This window comes from Toxorhynchites rutilus, chromosome 3 (assembly GCF_029784135.1).
Source record: "Toxorhynchites rutilus septentrionalis strain SRP chromosome 3, ASM2978413v1, whole genome shotgun sequence".
NCBI classification, from domain to species: Eukaryota; Metazoa; Arthropoda; class Insecta; order Diptera; family Culicidae; genus Toxorhynchites; species Toxorhynchites rutilus.
Window position 1 is genome coordinate 211,876,940 of NC_073746.1, and position 19,367 is coordinate 211,896,306.

At 40.5% G+C, this 19,367-nt stretch overlaps 1 protein-coding gene across 3 annotated transcripts; it reads right to left on the bottom strand.

Annotated features, from left to right (window-relative positions):
* Positions 1-12,214: 12,214 nt before the first annotated feature.
* On the bottom strand, positions 12,215-14,804 carry LOC129779563 (sodium-coupled monocarboxylate transporter 1-like). Of its 3 annotated transcripts, XM_055787118.1 has the most exons (8): positions 14,696-14,804; positions 14,370-14,620; positions 14,086-14,311; positions 13,974-14,025; positions 13,838-13,905; positions 13,386-13,540; positions 12,709-13,336; positions 12,215-12,648 (listed from the first exon to the last, which is right to left on the bottom strand). In XM_055787118.1, the coding sequence occupies exons 2-8, from the start codon at positions 14,531-14,533 to the stop codon at positions 12,235-12,237; spliced, it is 1,707 nt and encodes a 568-aa protein (XP_055643093.1). In that variant the 5' UTR covers positions 14,534-14,620; positions 14,696-14,804; the 3' UTR covers positions 12,215-12,234. The 3 variants fall into 3 exon arrangements, with proteins under 3 accessions (XP_055643093.1, XP_055643092.1, XP_055643091.1); XM_055787117.1 differs by lacking the exon at positions 14,696-14,804 and having other exon boundaries at positions 12,709-13,330; positions 14,370-14,682; XM_055787116.1 differs by lacking the exon at positions 14,696-14,804 and having other exon boundaries at positions 14,370-14,682.
* Between the last annotated feature and the right edge of the window lie 4,563 nt (positions 14,805-19,367).

Below are 19,367 nucleotides of genomic sequence, written 5' to 3' on the forward strand. Positions count from 1 at the left end.
CACGCGAACGAACCCGTTTGCGTCAAAGTACTTTTGGTGAACATATATGAAAATAGGCCAAACCTGACTGTCAAAAACGGCGAAGCAGTTCTAGTACTGTTTTGACGCGCGTAAACGTTTTTGTATTTGCTTTCAGTATAGAATCGGCCTGCAACCTGACAGTGTTTTGTTGTTGTGTTGCTGTCATCGGTTAAAAAAATGGAGATCGGTTCGGAAAATTTAATTTCCCTTGTTTTTGCGAAAAAAGCGTCAGTTTACTTAGTGTGTAAGAACTATAGTACGTACTATAGTACGAAGCTTAAATACGTAAAACGAACGCTGCATTTGCATCATGAGCGAGGTATTTAGCCGCACCAGATTCGCAATATATAAATATTGTACCTTACCGAGGCATTGGTTGCTCGTTATGACAACACTACGGGTAGACAAGCACATAAATGGACAGAACAAATGTACGGAAATATGGGAATGCTTCCAATTTTCATCAATTTGAATCTTTCACTGATCAAAGAATTGTATTGCACAGCATATTAAGCCAATCTTAGAGAATTGTCCGATTCGATTGATATTCTCGCGTTAAAATTATTTCATAAACACGTGACCTGTTTTTTGATTCTGCACCCTCACTGAAAAACGTAGTCCTACGAATGAAAAATTTACCCGTAAAATCTCGATTATAGTTGAGGGGCTTACAATGAAAGCTCGCCACATCGACTCTCTCTTAACTTAGCTACAAACTCATCCCCAGTTGTATTTACCAATGTGGAAAATAGGTCAAAACCTCATCTATCGGATTCTATAGCAAACTCAAATTGGAACGTTCTCGTAGCTGAGTTTTTAACTAAAGAAAAAGTTGATGAAGAGAAATCGATTAAGGCACTTACACCCCTTGTATTCTAAGCTCCTCAATTATCACATTATTACGATTTATGACATGCTTCCGTACGTGTTTCCAGTAATTTGAGCGTTTTCAAAATGGCTTAGAGATAGGCTGACCAAATAGTTCAGGAATAAAAACGGGACACGTAAGCCATGAAAACTTTTATATCATAATATAGGATGTGCAACTTAATTCGTTCCGTTTTTTGCATGAAAAACACATTTATTTGAATGATAAAATGAATTCAAACATTATTCAAAGTTTTGTTCATCGCTAGCCACTGCTTTTATCCATCGGATTCCCTCAAGAAGCGTTCATCTTTTGAACTTGAGCTTGGATAGACTATACACTTCGTAGTTGCTCTCCGTGATTGACTTGAGCCAGCGAATTTGCGCAATGAACACACTAAATGACGCTACAGTCACCCAAGTGTCGCGTCTATAGCGTGGTTCGCTTGCGATTATCATGAAAGGAAAAAAATGTTAGTGGGAATGGGTAACAAGAATCAGGATTCACTGTGGTGACTGGTATGATTCTGCAAATGCTAACTCTCAATTATTCGGCGAAATGAGATTTCAAAGATAGTATCCATTCTGACCTGAGAAGGTCACTAAGAAAACTTCTTTAACACTAAACCTACTACGAGGGGTCAAATGACCCATTTCAAACTTTTAGTCAAAACTTTCTTGCAAATTACATTGTCACAACATAATTTGCCTACACTACTTTTCCTAAAACATACATCAAATGTATTTTTAAATGTTTACTCCTCTCTTCTTACTTTTTACTGAGAAATATATGTAACTATCTGACCCGGCAAACTTCGTCCCGCCCAAAATTTATTTTTCGTGATCACATCCACGTTTTCCGCAAACATCAAATGGACTAAAAACGCTTGTCAATATGTAATTATAGAACATATGCGAATTGAATTTTCCGAATTTTCTCATTCTCCTTCAGAGTTTTCCGAAAATGTTCAATTGTCATGTTTGGTTGGAATATGTTTGGATGAAATATATGTATTATTTTTATGGGACCCCCTCTCCATTCCAGAAGAGAGAGGGGTGTCATACCATCATAGAAAAAAAACTTGTACATAAAAACCCTCACATACCAAATTTGGCTTCATTTGCTTGATTAATTCTCGAGTAATGCAGAAATTTGTGTTTCATTTGTATGGCAGCTGCCCCTTAGAGAAGGGGGTGGAGTGTCTCACCACCGTAAAAACATTTATGGAATCCTATAACCTCCACATGCCAAATATGGTTTTATTTGCTTGATTAATTCTTGGGTAATTCGGAAATTTGTGTTTCATTTGTATGGCAGCTCTCCCCTTGAGAGGGGATGGAGTGTCTAATCACCATAGATACATTTATTGCCCCCTAAAACCTCCACATGCCAAATTTCGTTTCATTTGCTTGATTAATCTCGAGTAAAGGGTGTGTCACATCTAATTGCATCACGGAAAAAACGCTGTAGAAATTTAATTTTTAGGAATTATATCTTCAGCTTTCGCTTATAATCAGATAAGAGTGTATAGATCACGTTGGCCATGCTTCACTGTCAATTTTTCGTAAATTTGGAAAAATGTCGTCGAACGAAAAAGAGCGTCGTGAATTAATCCTGTGCACTCATTTCGAGAATCCGGAGTTGTCACATCGGGACATCGGTAAGATGCTGGGAATCGTCCAATCCACGGTCAGCAGAGTACTAAAACGATACTTCGAGAACCTAACCATCGACCGGAAGGTGAAGAACGGCAAAAATGGATGCTCCGTCAGTGAAAAAGATCACAAGCGCGTAGTTAAGCAGTTTAGACGTGATCCGAGAAGTTCGGTCCGGGATGTCGCCAATAAGCTGAATTTGTCAAGTTCATTCGTCCAGCGGACCAAGCAGCGGGAGGGTTTGCGTACATACAAGGTTCAGAAGGCTCCTAACTGCGACGAAAGGCAAAACATGGTGGGGAGGACGCGAGCCCGGAAGCTGTACACCGAAATGCTGACGAAGCCGCATTGCCTGGTAATGGACGACGAAACCTACGTCAAAGCGGACTTTCGTCAGCTGCCGGGCCTGTTGTTCGTCTCCGCAGAGGACAAATTCAGCGTTCCGGAGGAGATTCGCAAGCAGAAACTATCCAAGTTTGCCAAAAAGTACATGGTGTGACAAGCGATCTGCTCTTGCGGAAAGCGGAGCGCCCCCTTCGTGATGACCGGCACGGTAAACGGGCAGGTTTACCTTAAGGAGTGCCTACAGAAGCGCTTACTACCACTATTGAAGCAGCACGAGGGCCCGACCATCTTCTGGCCGGATCTGGTACGAAGCCAACGGGGTCACCTTCGTGCCAAAGGAAATGAACCCGCCCAACGCGCCAGAGCTTCGCCCAATAGAGAAATATTGGGCGATTATGAAGGAGGCCCTCCGGAAGAACCCAAAAGTTGTCAAATCGGAGGCGGACTTCAAGAGAAAATGGTGTCTGTTCAAAAAAAACTACAACCTGACGTTGTACAGAACCTTATGGACGGGGTAAAGAGGAAGGTGCGAGCATACGGGCTTGGGCTCGAAGTATGAATAAAAAGAAAATGCCAAAAGTTGTTTAATAGTTTTTATTTTACTGTCTAAAATTTTCAAAAGGATCGGTCTACTGGGCGAATTTCTACAGCGTTTTTTCCGTGATGCAATTTGTTGTGACACACCCTTTAATGCAGCAATTTGTGTTTCATTTGTATGGCAGCTCCCCCACTAAGAGAGGGGGTGGAGTGTCTCACCACCATAAAAACATTTATGGAATCCTATAACCTCCACATGCCAAATTTGGTTTTATTTGCTTGATTAATTCTCGAGTAATGCAAAAATTTGTGTTTCATTTGTATGGCAGCCCCCTCTAAGAGAAGGGGGAGAGGTTTCTATCCACCGTAGAATCAATTATTGCACTCCAAAACCTCCACATGTCAAATTTGGTTTCATTTGCTTGATTTATTCTCGAGTAATGCAGAAATTTGTGTTTCATTTGTATGGCAGCCCCCCCTAAGAGAGGAGGGTGGAGGGTCTCACCACCGTAAAAACATTTATTGCACCCTAAAACCTCCATATGCCTAATTTGGATTAATTTGCTCGATTAATTCTCGAGTAATGCAAAAATTTGTGTTTCATTTGTATGGCTGCCCCCCTCAAGAGAGGGGGAGGGGTATCTATCCACCATAGAATAATTTATTGCACCCTAAAACATTCACATGCCAAATTTCGTTTTATTTGCTTGATTAATTCTCGAGTAATGTGGAAATATGTGTTTCATTTGTATGGCAGCCCCCCTAAGAGAGAGGGGAGGGGTCTGGAACTTTCATAAGAACCTTCCCGAACCCCAAAAACCCTTGTACACCAATTTTTCTGTCGATCTGTTTAGTAGTTTCCGTGTCCATAAGAATCAGACAGACAGAAAGACAGAAAGGCATCACTCCATTTTTATATACAGTGATACAAACTCGTAGTCGTACTCCATCATGCAGATCTCTTTTCCCTTCTTTTGGAAGTCGAAAACAAGGTTTCGGAACATTCTATTTAAATGAAGTCATAGTGTCATGTGAGAGTTAGAAGGTTTGATATCTGTTTTCAGAATAATTGTTTTTTATTTCTCTAAGAATTGCGAATGTATGTGCGAATGTATGAAAATTGACTCAAACTCATAATCGTACTGAAATTTTGAATCGTTGAAATTTCAACTCGAGTCATAAGGCGTTGATCAATTTCAGGATTCCGTCATTAGTATGGTATCCCTTGTTCATTGCAACTATCTTTAGCTGGCTTTAGCCGTTATCTACAAGTTTTTTGGTGTATTCGGAAGGAATATTCATCCAGTTTTTGATCAAGTGATTTTTAAAATCGTCATTTTTAGAAAATTGATGGTTTCCAAATATCCTACACAGATAACTTCCATATTTTTTGACTGGGATTGATACTGGGAGATTGGGAAGAAGTATCAATGACTTTTTCAGTAATTATAATGTAACCACGTGCGAACTATATGACTTATGCTCAGGGCCATTGTCTTGGTAAAACTTGAAACCTCGATTCAATCTCATTTTGTTCACACTTTGCTACATGTTTTTCTTTAGGATGTTCAAGTAAACATTCTGATCCAATACACCATTGATGAAAATCAAATTGAACCAAAAAAAAAAGTAATGTGCCGAGGAAGAACAACTTGAATGTCCGAGCACAGACGGAAAACCGTTCAACGGCAAAATAAACCAGTAACTCCAAATTCCACATTATATAGACCGTTTCAGAAAGGATGGGCACATTGGAAGAACGCTGCCGTTCAATTGTAAATAAAGGGTGTGTCACATCAAATTGCATCACGGAAAAAACGCTGTAGAAATTCGCCCAGTAGACCGATCCTTTTGAAAGTTTTAGACAGTAAAATAAAAACTATTAAACAACTTTTGGCATTTTCTTTTTATTCATACTTCGAGCCCAAGCCCGTATACTCGCACCTTCCTCTTTACCCCGTCCATAAGGTTCTGTACAACGTCAGGTTGTAGTTTTTTTTGAACAGAAATCCATTTTCTCTTGAAATCCGCCTCCGATTTGACAACTTTTGGGTTCTTCCGGAGGGCCTGCTTCATAATCGCCCAATATTTCTCTATTGGGCGAAGCTCCGGCGCGTTGGGCGGGTTCATTTCCTTTGGCACGAAGGTGACCCCGTTGGCTTCGTACCACTCCAACACGTCCTTTGAATAGTGGCACGAAGCGAGATCCGGCCAGAAGATGGTCGGGCCCTCGTGCTGCTTCAATAGTGGTAGTAAGCGGTTCTGTAGGCACTCCTTAAGGTAAACCTGCCCGTTTACCGTGCCGGTCATCACGAAGGGGGCGCTCCGCTTTCCGCAAGAACAGATCGCTTGCCACACCATGCACTTTTTAGCAAACTTGGATAGTTTCTGCTTGGGAATCTCCTCCGGAACGCTGAATTTATCCTCTGCGGAGAAGAACAACAGGCCCGGCAGCTGACGAAAGTCCGCTTTGACGTAGGTTTCGTCGTCCATTACTAGGCAATGCGGCTTCGTCAGCATTTCGGTGTACAGCTTCCGGGCTCGCGTCTTCCCCACCATGTTTTGCCTTTCGTCGCGGTTAGGAGCCTTCTGAACCTTGTATGTACGCAGGCCCTCCCGCTGCTTGGTCCGCTGGACGAATGAACTTGACAAATTCAGCTTATTGGCGACATCCCGGACCGAACTTCTCAGATCACGTCTAAACTGCTTAACTACGCGCTTGTGATCTTTTTCACTGACGGAGTATCCATTTTCGCCGTTCTTCACCTTCCGGTCGATGGTTAGGTTCTCGAAGTATCGTTTTAGTACTCTGCTGACCGTGGATTGGACGATTCCCAGCATCTTACCGATGTCCCGATGTGAAAACTCCGGATTCTCGAAATGAGTGCGCAGGATTAATTCACGACGCTCTTTTTCGTTCGACGACATTTTTCCAAATTTACGAAAAATTGACAGTGATGCATGGCCAACGTGACCTATACACTCTTATCTGATTATAAGCGAAAGCTGAAGATATAATTCCTAAAAATTAAATTTCTACAGCGTTTTTTCCGTGATGCAATTTGATGTGACACACCCTTTAGTTTTCTGTGACCGTGTTTGGATACGTCCGTTTGTTTACACTCTCTGCTTCATTTTGGTGCAAACACAGTCGATTTTTATCACATCCTTTCAAAATTCGAGAACTTTCCGCAGAACATCGTAAAAAAATTGTGCACAAATGGACTACAGTTAATGGATTGTCCCTGAGAAAACTGGCGAAACAGAAAGGCGTAAGCGTTAAAGCTGTTCGAACTGCGATCCGTAAGTATGGTGAGGAGAATTCCTTTCTGAATCTGCCGAAAACTGGCCGGAAACGTGGTCCAGTATGCCCAAAACTCGACAAAAAGATACAAGAAGTATTTACTACCAAAACTTCGGCATCGGTACGCGACGTAGCAAAAGAAGTGACAACACCTACTTCAAATGTTGTGCGTGCTAAGGGAAGACTTGGCCTAAAAATATATAGGAAGCAACGGAAGCCAAAGAGAAGTCCATAACAAGCCGCATCAGTGAAACCAAGGGCCAGAAAGTTGTACGACAGTATCCTGAGCAAGAATAAAAACTGCATTATAATGGATGATGAAACCTATGTAAAACTGGACTACAAAACTTTGCCGGGACCGCAGTTTTATACGGTAAAGGAAGGGAAAAGTCTTGAGGAAACGGAAACATCGATTTATACCGAAAAATTCGGTAAAAAAGCCATGGTGTGGCAAGCAATATGTCAGTGTGGTTAAATTTTCCCAACCTTTCGTCACAACTGCTACTTTGAATACACAAATATGCATCAAAGAGTGTTTGCAAAAAATATTGCTGCCTCTGATCCGTCAACACAAGGATCCAGTAGTTTTTTGGCCAGATTTGGCATCCTGCCACTACGCCAAAGCTACGCTGCAGTGGTTTGAAGATAATGAGGTCAATGTTGTTCCGAAGCACATGAATCCTCCAAATTGCCCGGAAATACGCTCAATTGAAACTTTTTGGGCTCTAGTGAAGGCGTACCTCAGGAAACATGTTAAGCCATCGACTACAGTGACTCAGTTTCAAAAAGACTGGAAAAAAGCAGCCGCAAGCGTCGGAAACTCATCTGTGCAAAAGCTTATGGCGCACGTACGAGGAAAAGTTCGCCATCTTGGATATGATTAATCAAATGAAGGTTTTGTTATTATTTTTTGTATCTAGAGATAATAGGGAACATATTTGCTGAATAAAGTTTCTTCATAAAACGTAAAATACGCATGTTAGAGTCATTTCCAAGCGTGCCCATACTTTCTGGAACGGTCTATAATTGCTCAAAAGTTATTGATACTTCTCCCCAATCTCCCAGCATCAATCCCAGTTAAAAAATATGGAAGTTAACTGTGTAGGATATTTGGAAACCATCAAATTTCTAAAAATAACGATTTAAAAACCACTTGATCAAAAAATGGATGAAAATTCCTTCCGAATGCACCAAAAAACTCGTAGATAACGGCTAAAGACAGCTAAAGATATTGCAACAAGGAATACCATACTAATGATGGAATTCTGAAATTGATCAACGCCTTATGAATCGAGTTGAAATTTCAACCAGAGTACGATTATGGGTTTGAACCAATTTTCATACATTCACACATACATTCGCAATTCTTAGAGAAATAAAAACCATTATTCTGCAAACAGATATCGAACCTTTTAACTATCATATGACACTATGACTTCATCTACATATTGGGTTGGGGAAAAAGATATGTCGTATATTGTCAATATATGGCAATACTTAAACATATCTTGTGTTGTACTTATCACATCGGGTCATATTATACGGCTATTTAAAGACGACAATCTGTGCTACAAGTGTCGTTTTGACAGTGTTGTGATTGTCCTATTCTGTCTCAAGTTATAGCGCGTCAAAGATGGAGTCCACCAAGCAAGAAATTCGCCATATTTTACGTTTTTACTACCTGCGAGGTAAAACTGCAACGAAGGCGGCCGAAAAAAATTCGTGTAGTTTATGGACCCGATACTACAACGATTCGCGCAGCACAGCGTTGGTTTGATCAATTTCTTTCTGGTGTAGTGGCTGTCGAAGATACACCCCGTACTGGTAGGCCAATCGTCGTGGAAACCGATAAAACCGTTGAAATCATCCAAGTAGACCGGCATGTGAGCACTCGCTCGATTGGCCAGGAACTGGGTATAGACTATAAAACCGTTTGGAATCATTTGCAGATGATTGGATTCCAAAAAAGCTGGATGCACGGGTGCCACACGAGTTGACGCAAAAAAATCTTTTAGACCGAATCAACGCCTGCGATGCACTGCTGAAACGGAACGAACTCGACCCATTTTTGAAAAAGATGGTGACTGGTGATGAAAAGTGGATCACGTACGACAACCTAAATTGAAAAAAGTCGTGGTCGAAGCGCGGTGAGCCGGCCCAAACCATCGCCAAGCCCGGATTGACGGCCAGGAAGGTTTTGCTGTGTGTTTGGTGGGATTGGAAGGGAATCATCCACTATGAGCTGCTCAACTATTGCCAGACCCTCAACTCGGTTCTCTACTGTGAGCAGCTTGACCGTTTGAAGCAGGCGATTGACCAGAAGCGGACAGAAATGATCAATAGGAATGGTGTTGTTTTCCACCAGGACAACGCTGTCCTATTGCATCCACCGTATAGTCCGGAACTGGCTCCAAGTGATTATCATCTCTTCCGGTCCATGCAAAACGCTCTTGGTGATACTAAATTGGCCTCAAAAGACCCTACCCGCTGTGGTAGGGATATATAACTTAAGTTTTACATGAACTTGAAAGGGTTTTTAAAAAACTAACTAATACTAAAGATGGAAGGAGAACGGATTAAATCAACTGCACTGATTGGAGGTCTAAACTATAATGTTAATCTTTATTATTTCCGAAGCCTAACTGCCCTGCCAAAACTGATTACTTAGCACCAGACAACGATGGCACGTTGGCGGTGTGAAATACCGCGGCTGCATTCTTGCTGGTTCCAGTAAATCTCGCTGGCAGTACACGCGTGTCCGATATCGCTGACCACGCTGTTCCGCTGTTAGACTCCCTGGGTGATGTTGGAGTGGTTCCGATAGCGGTTGGGTCCGCTAGGGTGGTTCCGTGTTTAACTTATATACATGAAATATCGGTAGGTTTAGTGTTTAGAACTCTCAAACTATATATTTTTATTCATCGCTCGTATTACACTTAAATTTTTTTCTAACAATTGTTGACCGAGGTTATTTTTGGAATTCTGAGAAGGTTGCCGAGAAACTTCTTTCTATTCCTCGAATAGACGATATATTTTTTAACGGAGAAATTTCTGACTTGGGGTTTATCCATTTCATTCTTTGCATAATAACCATGAATAACAGCTATCACAACCATCCTCCTTAGAGGCTTTGGACCCTCTTCTCATGTTCTTTTCCGAACATGCTACTATAAAGATCCGACATTCACAGGTGGAGTTGTGAAAGAAGCGTTCATGTTTTGAAGCCAACAACGAATCCAGCCATTTTTTGATACCTTGTTCTGAATTGAAGGGTATTCCACTCAATGTGTTCTACATCCGTTGAAACAAATGGTAGTTGGAAGGGGCAAGGTCTGGTCTATAAAGCTGGGGAACCAAAATTTCTCACCCACTATTTTCCAGATAGTTTTTAACATGAACAGCAACATGAGGCCGAGCGTTGTCATTGTGGTGGCCTAATTGATACTTTGTAGACGCACTATCAGCATAAAGCGCAATCCGATATCCGAGAACGGACGATTGCAGCTTATGCTGACAGCAGCGAAAAGTGTCACGTAGGCACCCGCCGCGTGCATAGTCAGTAAGTGAGATATGAAAAATATAAGATATGAATAAAGAGTTCTAATTCGACCACCGACGCGAACGCATCTCACTTCCATGTGATATCACAGTTCCCCCAGGCACATCTCTTCATGATGGAATATTATAGACTCGTGTCTGGTTGCATAATCTGGTCAAGGGATATCGACCACTTTGAGAATACCTGCTTTAAACGGATCCGGCACTTTTTGACTTTAGCACCAAAATCACAACTTTTAAATCTTGTAAACCGCTTCCTACAAAATCTATCCGAGTCACCTTATATGATTTTTTCTTCCAATGGAAACAGAAATTCAAAATTTCCCGCAAAAAAATATCTGTCACAGTCGACTTTTAAAAGCACCCCCAATTTTATTGAGTGAATGAAACCGTGAAAAAACCAAACAATCAAACATTCTTGGAGGTAACAGGTTTGTTCTCTTCAACGAAAGTATATTTAGATAAAGAAGCAACTTCACGAAAGAGAATATGATTTTTGAAAATAAAATATGTAAAATACCAGATGTTCAGTAATTACAACTGGCACGAATCTTTGTTCAACCTTTTTATCTCATTAATTATAATTCATTCAATCATTATCCTCTCATCAAACCAAATGTTTTCATCTATCTGAAGAGGAAGGTATTTACTAATGCTTATTCGAAACAGTTTTAAGAAATTTCACCTTCTATATACCACCTGAATCAGCTAGACTTATTTAACAGTAATTCAAGCAACATTGTCTGAAAAAGGCCAGGTTATGTTTTAAAGGACATTAACGATCTGTGGTGGAAAGTAACCATAGTTTTAGATCCTGGTTTCGAAATCAATCACGTAGTACAACAAGACGTTCTTCTTTTGAATGAAAACAGTAAGGTAATCGGTCAAAAATACTGACAATCCACTCGATAGAAAGTCCAAGAGAAAGGAATAGTGCGTTACCATGCTGAAGCAATTCTGCATAATGTTCAAACACTTCAATGATTCTGCATTGACACACACTTTGCAGACAAACTCTTCCCCTGCGAACACTCTGAACAAAGTTAAAATCCAAATTACAATCAGTTCATTCGAAAGAAAAATAAGAACAGTAATGATAAAGAAAAAATATATATTTTTTATATTCAAAATACGGTACAGATTGGTAAAAAGACGGGACAACCAAAAATGGTCGAAAAACGGTACTGCCCCGTTAAAAACGGTACGTTTGGTCAGCCTGCTTAGAGGACACTAAAGCTGATATATGTCCGGATCTTCCTCTTGTGCCAAGAACGGATGACAATAAGCTGAGATGACAAAAGATTCCTAAGTGGAATCGCGGCCTCACATTCAATGTATGGTCCTCTAATATTTCAACCCGGAAATTCGACTGAATGAAGAAATTTCGACTCTCTCTGGAGTACATGTGATGACAACTTACACTATGGTTCTATGAACTAAAATTCGTTCAAAAATAAATTGTAACGAAATTTCACTGCGACTGGAACTTTGCTGTGCGAATACATACAGTGAAAGCTCTCTATAGCGACATCGCAAGGGACCGTCGTTATAGAGAATTGTCGCTATAGAGAGTTCAAATGTTGCTATAAGGAGAGAAACGCCCGAGCTCACGCAAAACAATAATATTTAATTAGAAACAAAAACAATTGATGTCTAGCCATCTTGAAACAAAAAACATTAAATAATGAATATAAAACTCAGCTCTTTCGTTCGATACACATTTTTTTCTAGATAGAAAAAAAAGTAAATTGTTAATTGATTGTTTTGTTAATCAACCAGCATAGATAATCTGGAAAGCATCTGCTTGCTGGGTGGACTTATAGTTTCATGGTTGAATGCTCCGTCAGGCTCTGATTTAATAAATGATTGATTTTATTTATCCCATCGCCTGATAAAATATACCAATTGAAGTGTGAGGAGGGGACGTTTATTTAAATCATTTATTTTTACAGCTTTGTATCAGGGTTCGTATTTAAATCAAATGAATGAACAACGGGCGTCCTACTGAGTATTTCCTTAGGAAATATGTATTCTCTCAAGAATGGAGCTATAAGCGATGGATCCATAGTCGATAAATCATTTGTGCCAAGATAGAATGAGTACAAAAATCCAGATAACGAAGTAACTGTTGCACCAATTACAGTGTAATAAAGAAAAGATATACGGTGTATTGATTTATCCACTTCAGGGAAATGTTCAGCGCTGATAGCTATTGTGACATTGTCGAACTCATATGTACATCCTGCAACTGAAACTGGTTTGGTGGTATGAACAAATTCCTTGAATGCTATTGAGATTTGTGCCCGTATAACAATATAGAGCATTGCAAGTAACCCGGTGACGGCTCCAGATAAAGCGCACTGTTCAACACAAACCGATTATTAGCTATTCGAATCATTACATAATCCATTAGTACTTACTCTTCCGTTTATCCTTGGTAATAACATACCCATCAAGAACACTCCCAACAATGGACCCAACGAAATAGGAACCAAACTCATCGAAAGCTGGAGAACGGTTCCAAGTTTCTCCACAACCATCACCAGAACGACGGCAACAATACCGAAGAATAGCACTGTTCCTCTCATCAAGTACCGTGTTTGTGTTTCGGTCAGTTGACGGAAGAAGGGTTTGAAAAAATCCTCCAGAATAATTGCGGCTAGCGAATTTAGTCCGGTGGATAGAGAGCTAAGAGAAGCGCTAAAAATTCCCGAAATGAAGAGACCGGCTAATCCTGGATACTCTCCAAACACCTTCATCACCAGGATTGGCAGCAATTGATCCTTGGCTTGCGCCAGTTTTGTTGTCAATGGGTCACAGTCATGGAAGGTCGCGTAAATCAAAAGCCCATTGTAGAAGCAGATCGACATAAGACATATTATACAAATCGTGAAGATCAGCAGTGCCTGTTGAGCGTCGCGGAAATTTGGCAGTGAAAGATATCGCTGAACCATCATTTGGTGAATCGCATTTTTTGCTATCCAAAAAAATCCACCACCTATGAAAATTGCCCAGATACTGGTGCGTTCCGTGGGATCTATGCTGAAACTATGGTAAAATTAGCCGTGGATAATATTTGTCGTATCGTATGTGTTACTTTGGGGGCTCTATTCTACCACTTGCGATGTTTCGTTCAATCAGAACTGCTAGCCCTCCAATATCGGCAGTACCTTTTACAACAATTATGACAAGAGAAGCGACCATCACAACGGTTTGTAGAACATCGGTCCATACCACTGCTTTGATGCCTCCCTGGAACAAGCGAAAACTGATTAGTAAGCCTGTGTATACAATGCACAATTTGTTGCATATAGTTAAAAGTGATTTTTTAAGAGGTTCTTTTTTTATTTTATGCAAATTTTAGCCGCGACTTATAAAATTTACAGAAGGTTAAATTTCGCTTCACTTTTCCGCATATTTCGGCAGGTTTTTCATCAGTGAATGATCAGACGATATAGGCGACCAATTTACTAATCCGAAACGAGAGACACATGTCACGGGAATAGAAGCTTGAAAAACAAACCTCTAAAAAAATCACTTTGTACTTACCACACCAGTATAAAATATGCAAACTATACAGACAACTATGGTGGTAGAATGGACACTGATCCCTGAAACTGAATGAACGACATATCAATAAAAGTTATATTATATTTATGTTACTATTCGGTTATTGTAAATTTACCTTGATTAAATGCTAACGCTGGAACATAAACCACAATAGGCAGATGTAGAAGCTGAATTAAAGCAAGGCCTTATACTTTCAATTTATATTCTATTTTTTTGTCAGTACTTACAGTCGCAAAGGTGAACAATATCGAACCTAGAAGCCGGACTCTTTTATCGAACCTCATTTCGAGATATTCATAAACGGATGTTATTTGCAATCCATGGAATATTGGTAGGAATATGAAGTTCATACTGACAGCCATAGCAATTATCCCCGTGAAAATGTAGGCAAAGTGAATCCCATACAAATACGTCTCGGTCGCAGCTCCCATCAGAGCAATTCCCGATACCCAGCTGAAATAGGAACGCAAAAATAATTGTCTCTTTGCAACTAAGAATCTAGGCATCGAACCTCGCAACTAGTGACATTGCAACTGGAAGAGTTTGCATCCTCCGGCCTCCAACCAGATAATCCAAGGCCTCGGAACCCCGCCGACTTTGGGTCTTGCGCCGTCTTCGCTTCTCATGGTCCTGCCAACCGAAGTAGGCACCAATAATTACACATGCCAGCAGCATTGCAGAGAATATAATATAATCTACAGTTCCGAAACGTTGTAAAGACTTTCCCACATCTTGAACAGTTAGTCCCGACGGAGCTCTAGTCTGCATTTTGAATTGTGTATCAATTGCTCTGAATAATATTACGCGCCCACCCAAGCGCATATGGTAATGACTTACAACTGAGAGTACTCCCCACCAGTTAACTCATAACTGTTCTGTTTCATGATGAATCAAGATTTATGATGGATTAAGCGATACTCGCAGTTGAAAACGTATATAATTTGTATTAGCGACAGTAGTGTAAATAGCTACATGACGAAATTAACAACACTGATGAAATCAGTATGAACGGAAAAGATGCATGGTGTCAGGTAGCTGACCCGGAATCTTTCAGAAGGGGATAAAAAAACTTTTCACACATATGATCGAATCTCAACTTTGACAGATGTATTGAGCTATTCTTGTTTTGGATTCTGTTAGTTTTAACCTTTCTCTAAGAATGAAGGTACGCTACATAGAACGAATATGGTGCTTCCATTTGAAAGATAAGAAAACTTGGACCTGATCAGAGTTGTAAAAAATAACACGTTGAGCGTCATGCTGATTTATAAGGAGGTCCCATCAGGCCACGCGCGCCTCCTAGAAGCACTGGTATTGTGTTTCTTATCGCTGTGAAAGATAGTTTACGTTTAGAAAGTTATCCCTATAGGCATTCATTACATAGTTTGTTTTGCTTTCTTTACCGTTTGACCCGCCAGGTATGGCACACACTTTCAGGCAACGGTGGTCGATGCGGCCTGACAGGAAAATCAACTGTCAGCCACCGATGACTGACCAGCACTAAATGAGGGATTGGGTAACATTTTAGAAGCAAAAAGCTTAAAGCTCCCATATGCATTTTTATCCATTTTCTCTCAAAAATGTATTTGTACCTAGTTGTTTCTGTCCATCAAACTAAACCTCTTCAAGAACTCTGCAATTCGAGATTGAATCTTATTCAAAAAATCGTTTCGCCTAAAACGTTTGCATTTAAAAAATGGGCAAAATTTGCCGATTTTTCATGGGTTTACCTTCACACGCACTGACGAAACTACCCATGCAACATCAATCATAGTAACCCATGAGTCAGCAAAGAAAATTTGACAGTTCTATCAGTCGAACTCTAACCGTAATGGCGAAAACAGTGAAACTACTCCGTTCAGAAACTACTCCGTTCCGGACGGCCGACTACGCTGAGCAACAAGAAGCTCCAAAGGATGCTGAAGTGGAAGATCGAGGGAGAAGAGGCTACATCGCTGCGTGCGCTTGGCCGGAAGGTCGGTGCAACCGGCCAAACAGTGAAAACGTATCTGGCGAACATGGACATACATGTCAGGAAGCGGAAGTTCTATCCACTGGTCTCGGAGCTACAGGCAATGACGCAGCGGCAGCGGCTGAATAAGATGGTCAAGTCGATTTTCCCGGCGAATCGTGACGTGGCGGTGGTGATAGACGAGACCTATCTCACCATGGATGGGAACGACTGGTAGGGCACTTCGTATTTTACTTTCCCCACGAAGGAAGTGAGCTCCGAAGTGAAGTTTATTTCACACACCAAGTTTCCCAAGAAGGTGCTGTTGAGACTGACAATCAGCGAGAAGGTCAAAGCCGCTCTTCTTCAGCTCCGGACTGGCCGTGAACGGGGAAATTTATAATACGAAGTACCTGCCGGCGGTTGCGTTGTTCATCAAGAAATACTACAAGGGCGAAGACACGGTGCTCTGGCCGGATCTGCCGTCGGCCCACTACTCGAAGCGATCGTTAGAGGAGATGAAGCGGCTGAATATCGATGTGGTACCCAAGTTGTCGAACCCGCTCAACGTCTCCCAACTGCGTTCCATTGAGAATTTCTGGGCAAACCTGTAGCGTAAGATCTACTCCAAGAATTTTGTCGCGTAAAAGGAGGGGGATTTGATAAATTAAACGAAAAAAGAACTCGAGAACATGTCTACACGCATGTTTTCGTCCGACATGGCGAAAGTTCCGGTTAACTGCCGGAAGGCCGCTCGTAAGGGCGTATTTTTTTGCAAGTAAGCTAATGGGGCTGATTCTGATGCGCGAATGAGAAGTGACAGCTCGGAAAAATTGTCTCTTTCAATTTCCGAAGGCGACTGTGGTGATATTTTTACCTTCAATGAACTTTCATGAACACTCACTCAATTCTCGTGGGCGATTGCAGAGAAAAAATTAGCCATTTTGTGACATTTCAAGTCGTATCCTCATTTGTTTTCGACTAGTGTGAACAATGGAAGCAAAAAAGTGAGTGCAATTTTTTTGACGTAGGACTACGTCTTTCATTTCTATACCGGGGTGTAAAATCAAAGTTTCGAAAACGAAAGCGTTACACCGGAGACCGAGATTTTGAGCGTTAATAGCTCCTAAACAACCGAACGAAATGGTATAATACACACTTCATTCGACAGATAAAATGTCTACGCGTTATATACTTGTTACTTTTTGATCCAAAAACTTGTTTCAATAGTCTTAAAATTGCTTTCAAAACAGGCTATTGAAATCACCAATCGGTATATAAGCGAGCGCCGCTCGGAAATCCACTCAGTTCTAATTGAACAGCGATTGGAGCATGTTGTCGCTGTTGTGGCGAAGCTCTTCATTTATCATGAAAGCGCGGATGAACGGTGTCACCAAGAGCCTGTTTGTGCACCTTAGGCCAGAAGGGAATCCATCAGGAGGAGAGTGATGCCACAAACGGTTCCCCGGGAAGACATCGCTACACACACACATACACGCGCGGAATTATTTCCGTTTGGATGCCATTCAGCATCAAGAAAGTTCCGGAAAGATCTAATCATTTCTGGAAAATAATCTGCCAGTTCCTCTGGGAATTTAAAAATACATTCATGTGAAAGAGTTTATTTGAATGTTTTCTATTCATGTAACACTGTGACCAAATATTTTTCAATCAAGTACTATTAACAGGTGGTTATCGAGTTAGTATTAACCACTGGTGGGCTTCCAGCATCGAGGAAAATGTGGAAATATCTAATCGTTACTGAAAATAATCTGCCAGTTCCTCTGGGAATTTAAAATTACATTCATGTGAAAGAGTTTATTTTAATGTTTTCTATCCATGTAACACTGTGACCAAATACATTTGGTTTTGTGATTTTTCAATCAATCGCAATTAACAGGATAGCTTCTGAAGATTATTCTTCCCCATCAGTAGGTTCCGTATCCAATATTGTATGCGCCCGCAATCGATTCTTGCTCTGTCGCCGAAATTTCCGAGCTCAGAGAGTTCATTCCCCTCTAGTTTGCCTTCCAAATTGCCATCGTAAACCACACCTTCTCTCGATTCAATCACACACAAAAAGCATACTTAAGCGATATTCTGGTGGTGAGACACATTCATTTTTCGTGAGGACATCGACAAGACAACATCGTTGCCTAACGTGCTGGAGGAGGTGGACGGCGAAGGATCGACACATACACGCGGAGAATTCTTTCCGTTTGGATGCCATTCAGCATCGAGAAAGTTCCGGAAAGATCTAATCATTGCTGGAAAATAATCTGCCAGTTCCTCTGGGAATTTAAAAATACATTCAGGTGAAAGAGTTTATTTGAATGTTTTCTACCCATGTAACACTGTGACCAAATATTTTTCAATCAAGTACTATTAACAGGTGGTTATCGAGTTAGTATTAACCACTGGTGGGCTTCCAGTATCGAGGAAAATGTGGAAATATCTAATCGTTGCTGGAAAATAATCTGCCAGTTCCTCTTGGAATTGAAAATTACATTCAAGCGAAAGAGTTTATTTTAATGTTTTCTATCCATAAAATATCCATATAATACATTTGGTTTTGTGATTTGTCAATCAAGTACAGTTAGCAGGTTAGCTTCTGAAGATTATTCTTCAGAACAAGGTTTTTCGTATCCTATATTGGATGCATAAAACCTTGTGCCTCCAACGTAACGCTCTCGTTTTCGAAGTCTCCCAAATATTCATTTATTCATTCATTCAGAATGGATTTAGATTCAACTTCAAACAAATGATCTCTAAATCAACGATAGTCCTACGTCACCCTTGCGGTTATACCATAGATATAACCCACTTCCTGTTTTTCAATTTCATTTATGATAGGATTTTATATATTTCAGGTTACGTATGACAAATCGGAAGCAGTTTGAAGAGTTGCTAAGGAGGATGGAGGAAAATCCTATTGTGGCCAAGGGCCTCAAATTTTCCGAGACATTAAAAATGTCGAAGTCCACTTTTGCAGCCGTTTGGACAGATACAACAACTGCCCTAAATAGTTTAGGACCGCCAATTAGAAATACATCAGAATGGCAGAAGGTATGAGAATTAAGTTACTTGAAAATTAATAAGTATAGTTTTATACAGTCGTTTATTGATTCCAAACTTGTAAGATTATTCGCGAAATAAATTCCAAAGTTTACATCTCAAATAGAACGCAAGTGTTCAAATATCGAATCTATCGTTAACCAAATCAGTATAGTTGACGTACAATATAAACGTTTTAGGTATTTCATTTCTTTTTGTTGATTCTGAATTACAATACAAGAGTGCAATAATTCATTAGGATCATTTTTCCCATTCGTCATCTACCGTTGAACATGCTGCTGGTTTACTTTAACAATTTATGTTCGCTGTTTTTCTTTTGACTTCAGGGTTTCTCATTCTTTGAATATGTGAAAACCGCAACAAAAATTTCAATTTCTTCTGCTGTTTGTAGCCACGAAACGGTCAATGGAGTTCCTTCAGTGGACTCTGAATCGATTGCAAAAAAATCGTTCAATTGCTTCTGCGTTTAAGTGCGTCGTGCAT

What these genes read in the sequence shown, in the direction of transcription:
- LOC129779563 (XM_055787116.1), bottom strand. Translation starts at nt 14,680, where the DNA reads ATGCGCTTGGGTGGGCGCGTAATATTATTCAGAGCAATTGATACACAA. An exon ending in TATTGTTCACCTTTGCGACT is followed by an intron (nt 14,026 to 14,085) that starts GTAAGTACTGAC and finishes GCTTTAATTCAG; the next exon opens with CTTCTACATCTGCCTATTGT. An exon ending in AGCGTTAGCATTTAATCAAG is followed by an intron (nt 13,906 to 13,973) that starts GTAAATTTACAA and finishes TCGTTCATTCAG; the next exon opens with TTTCAGGGATCAGTGTCCAT.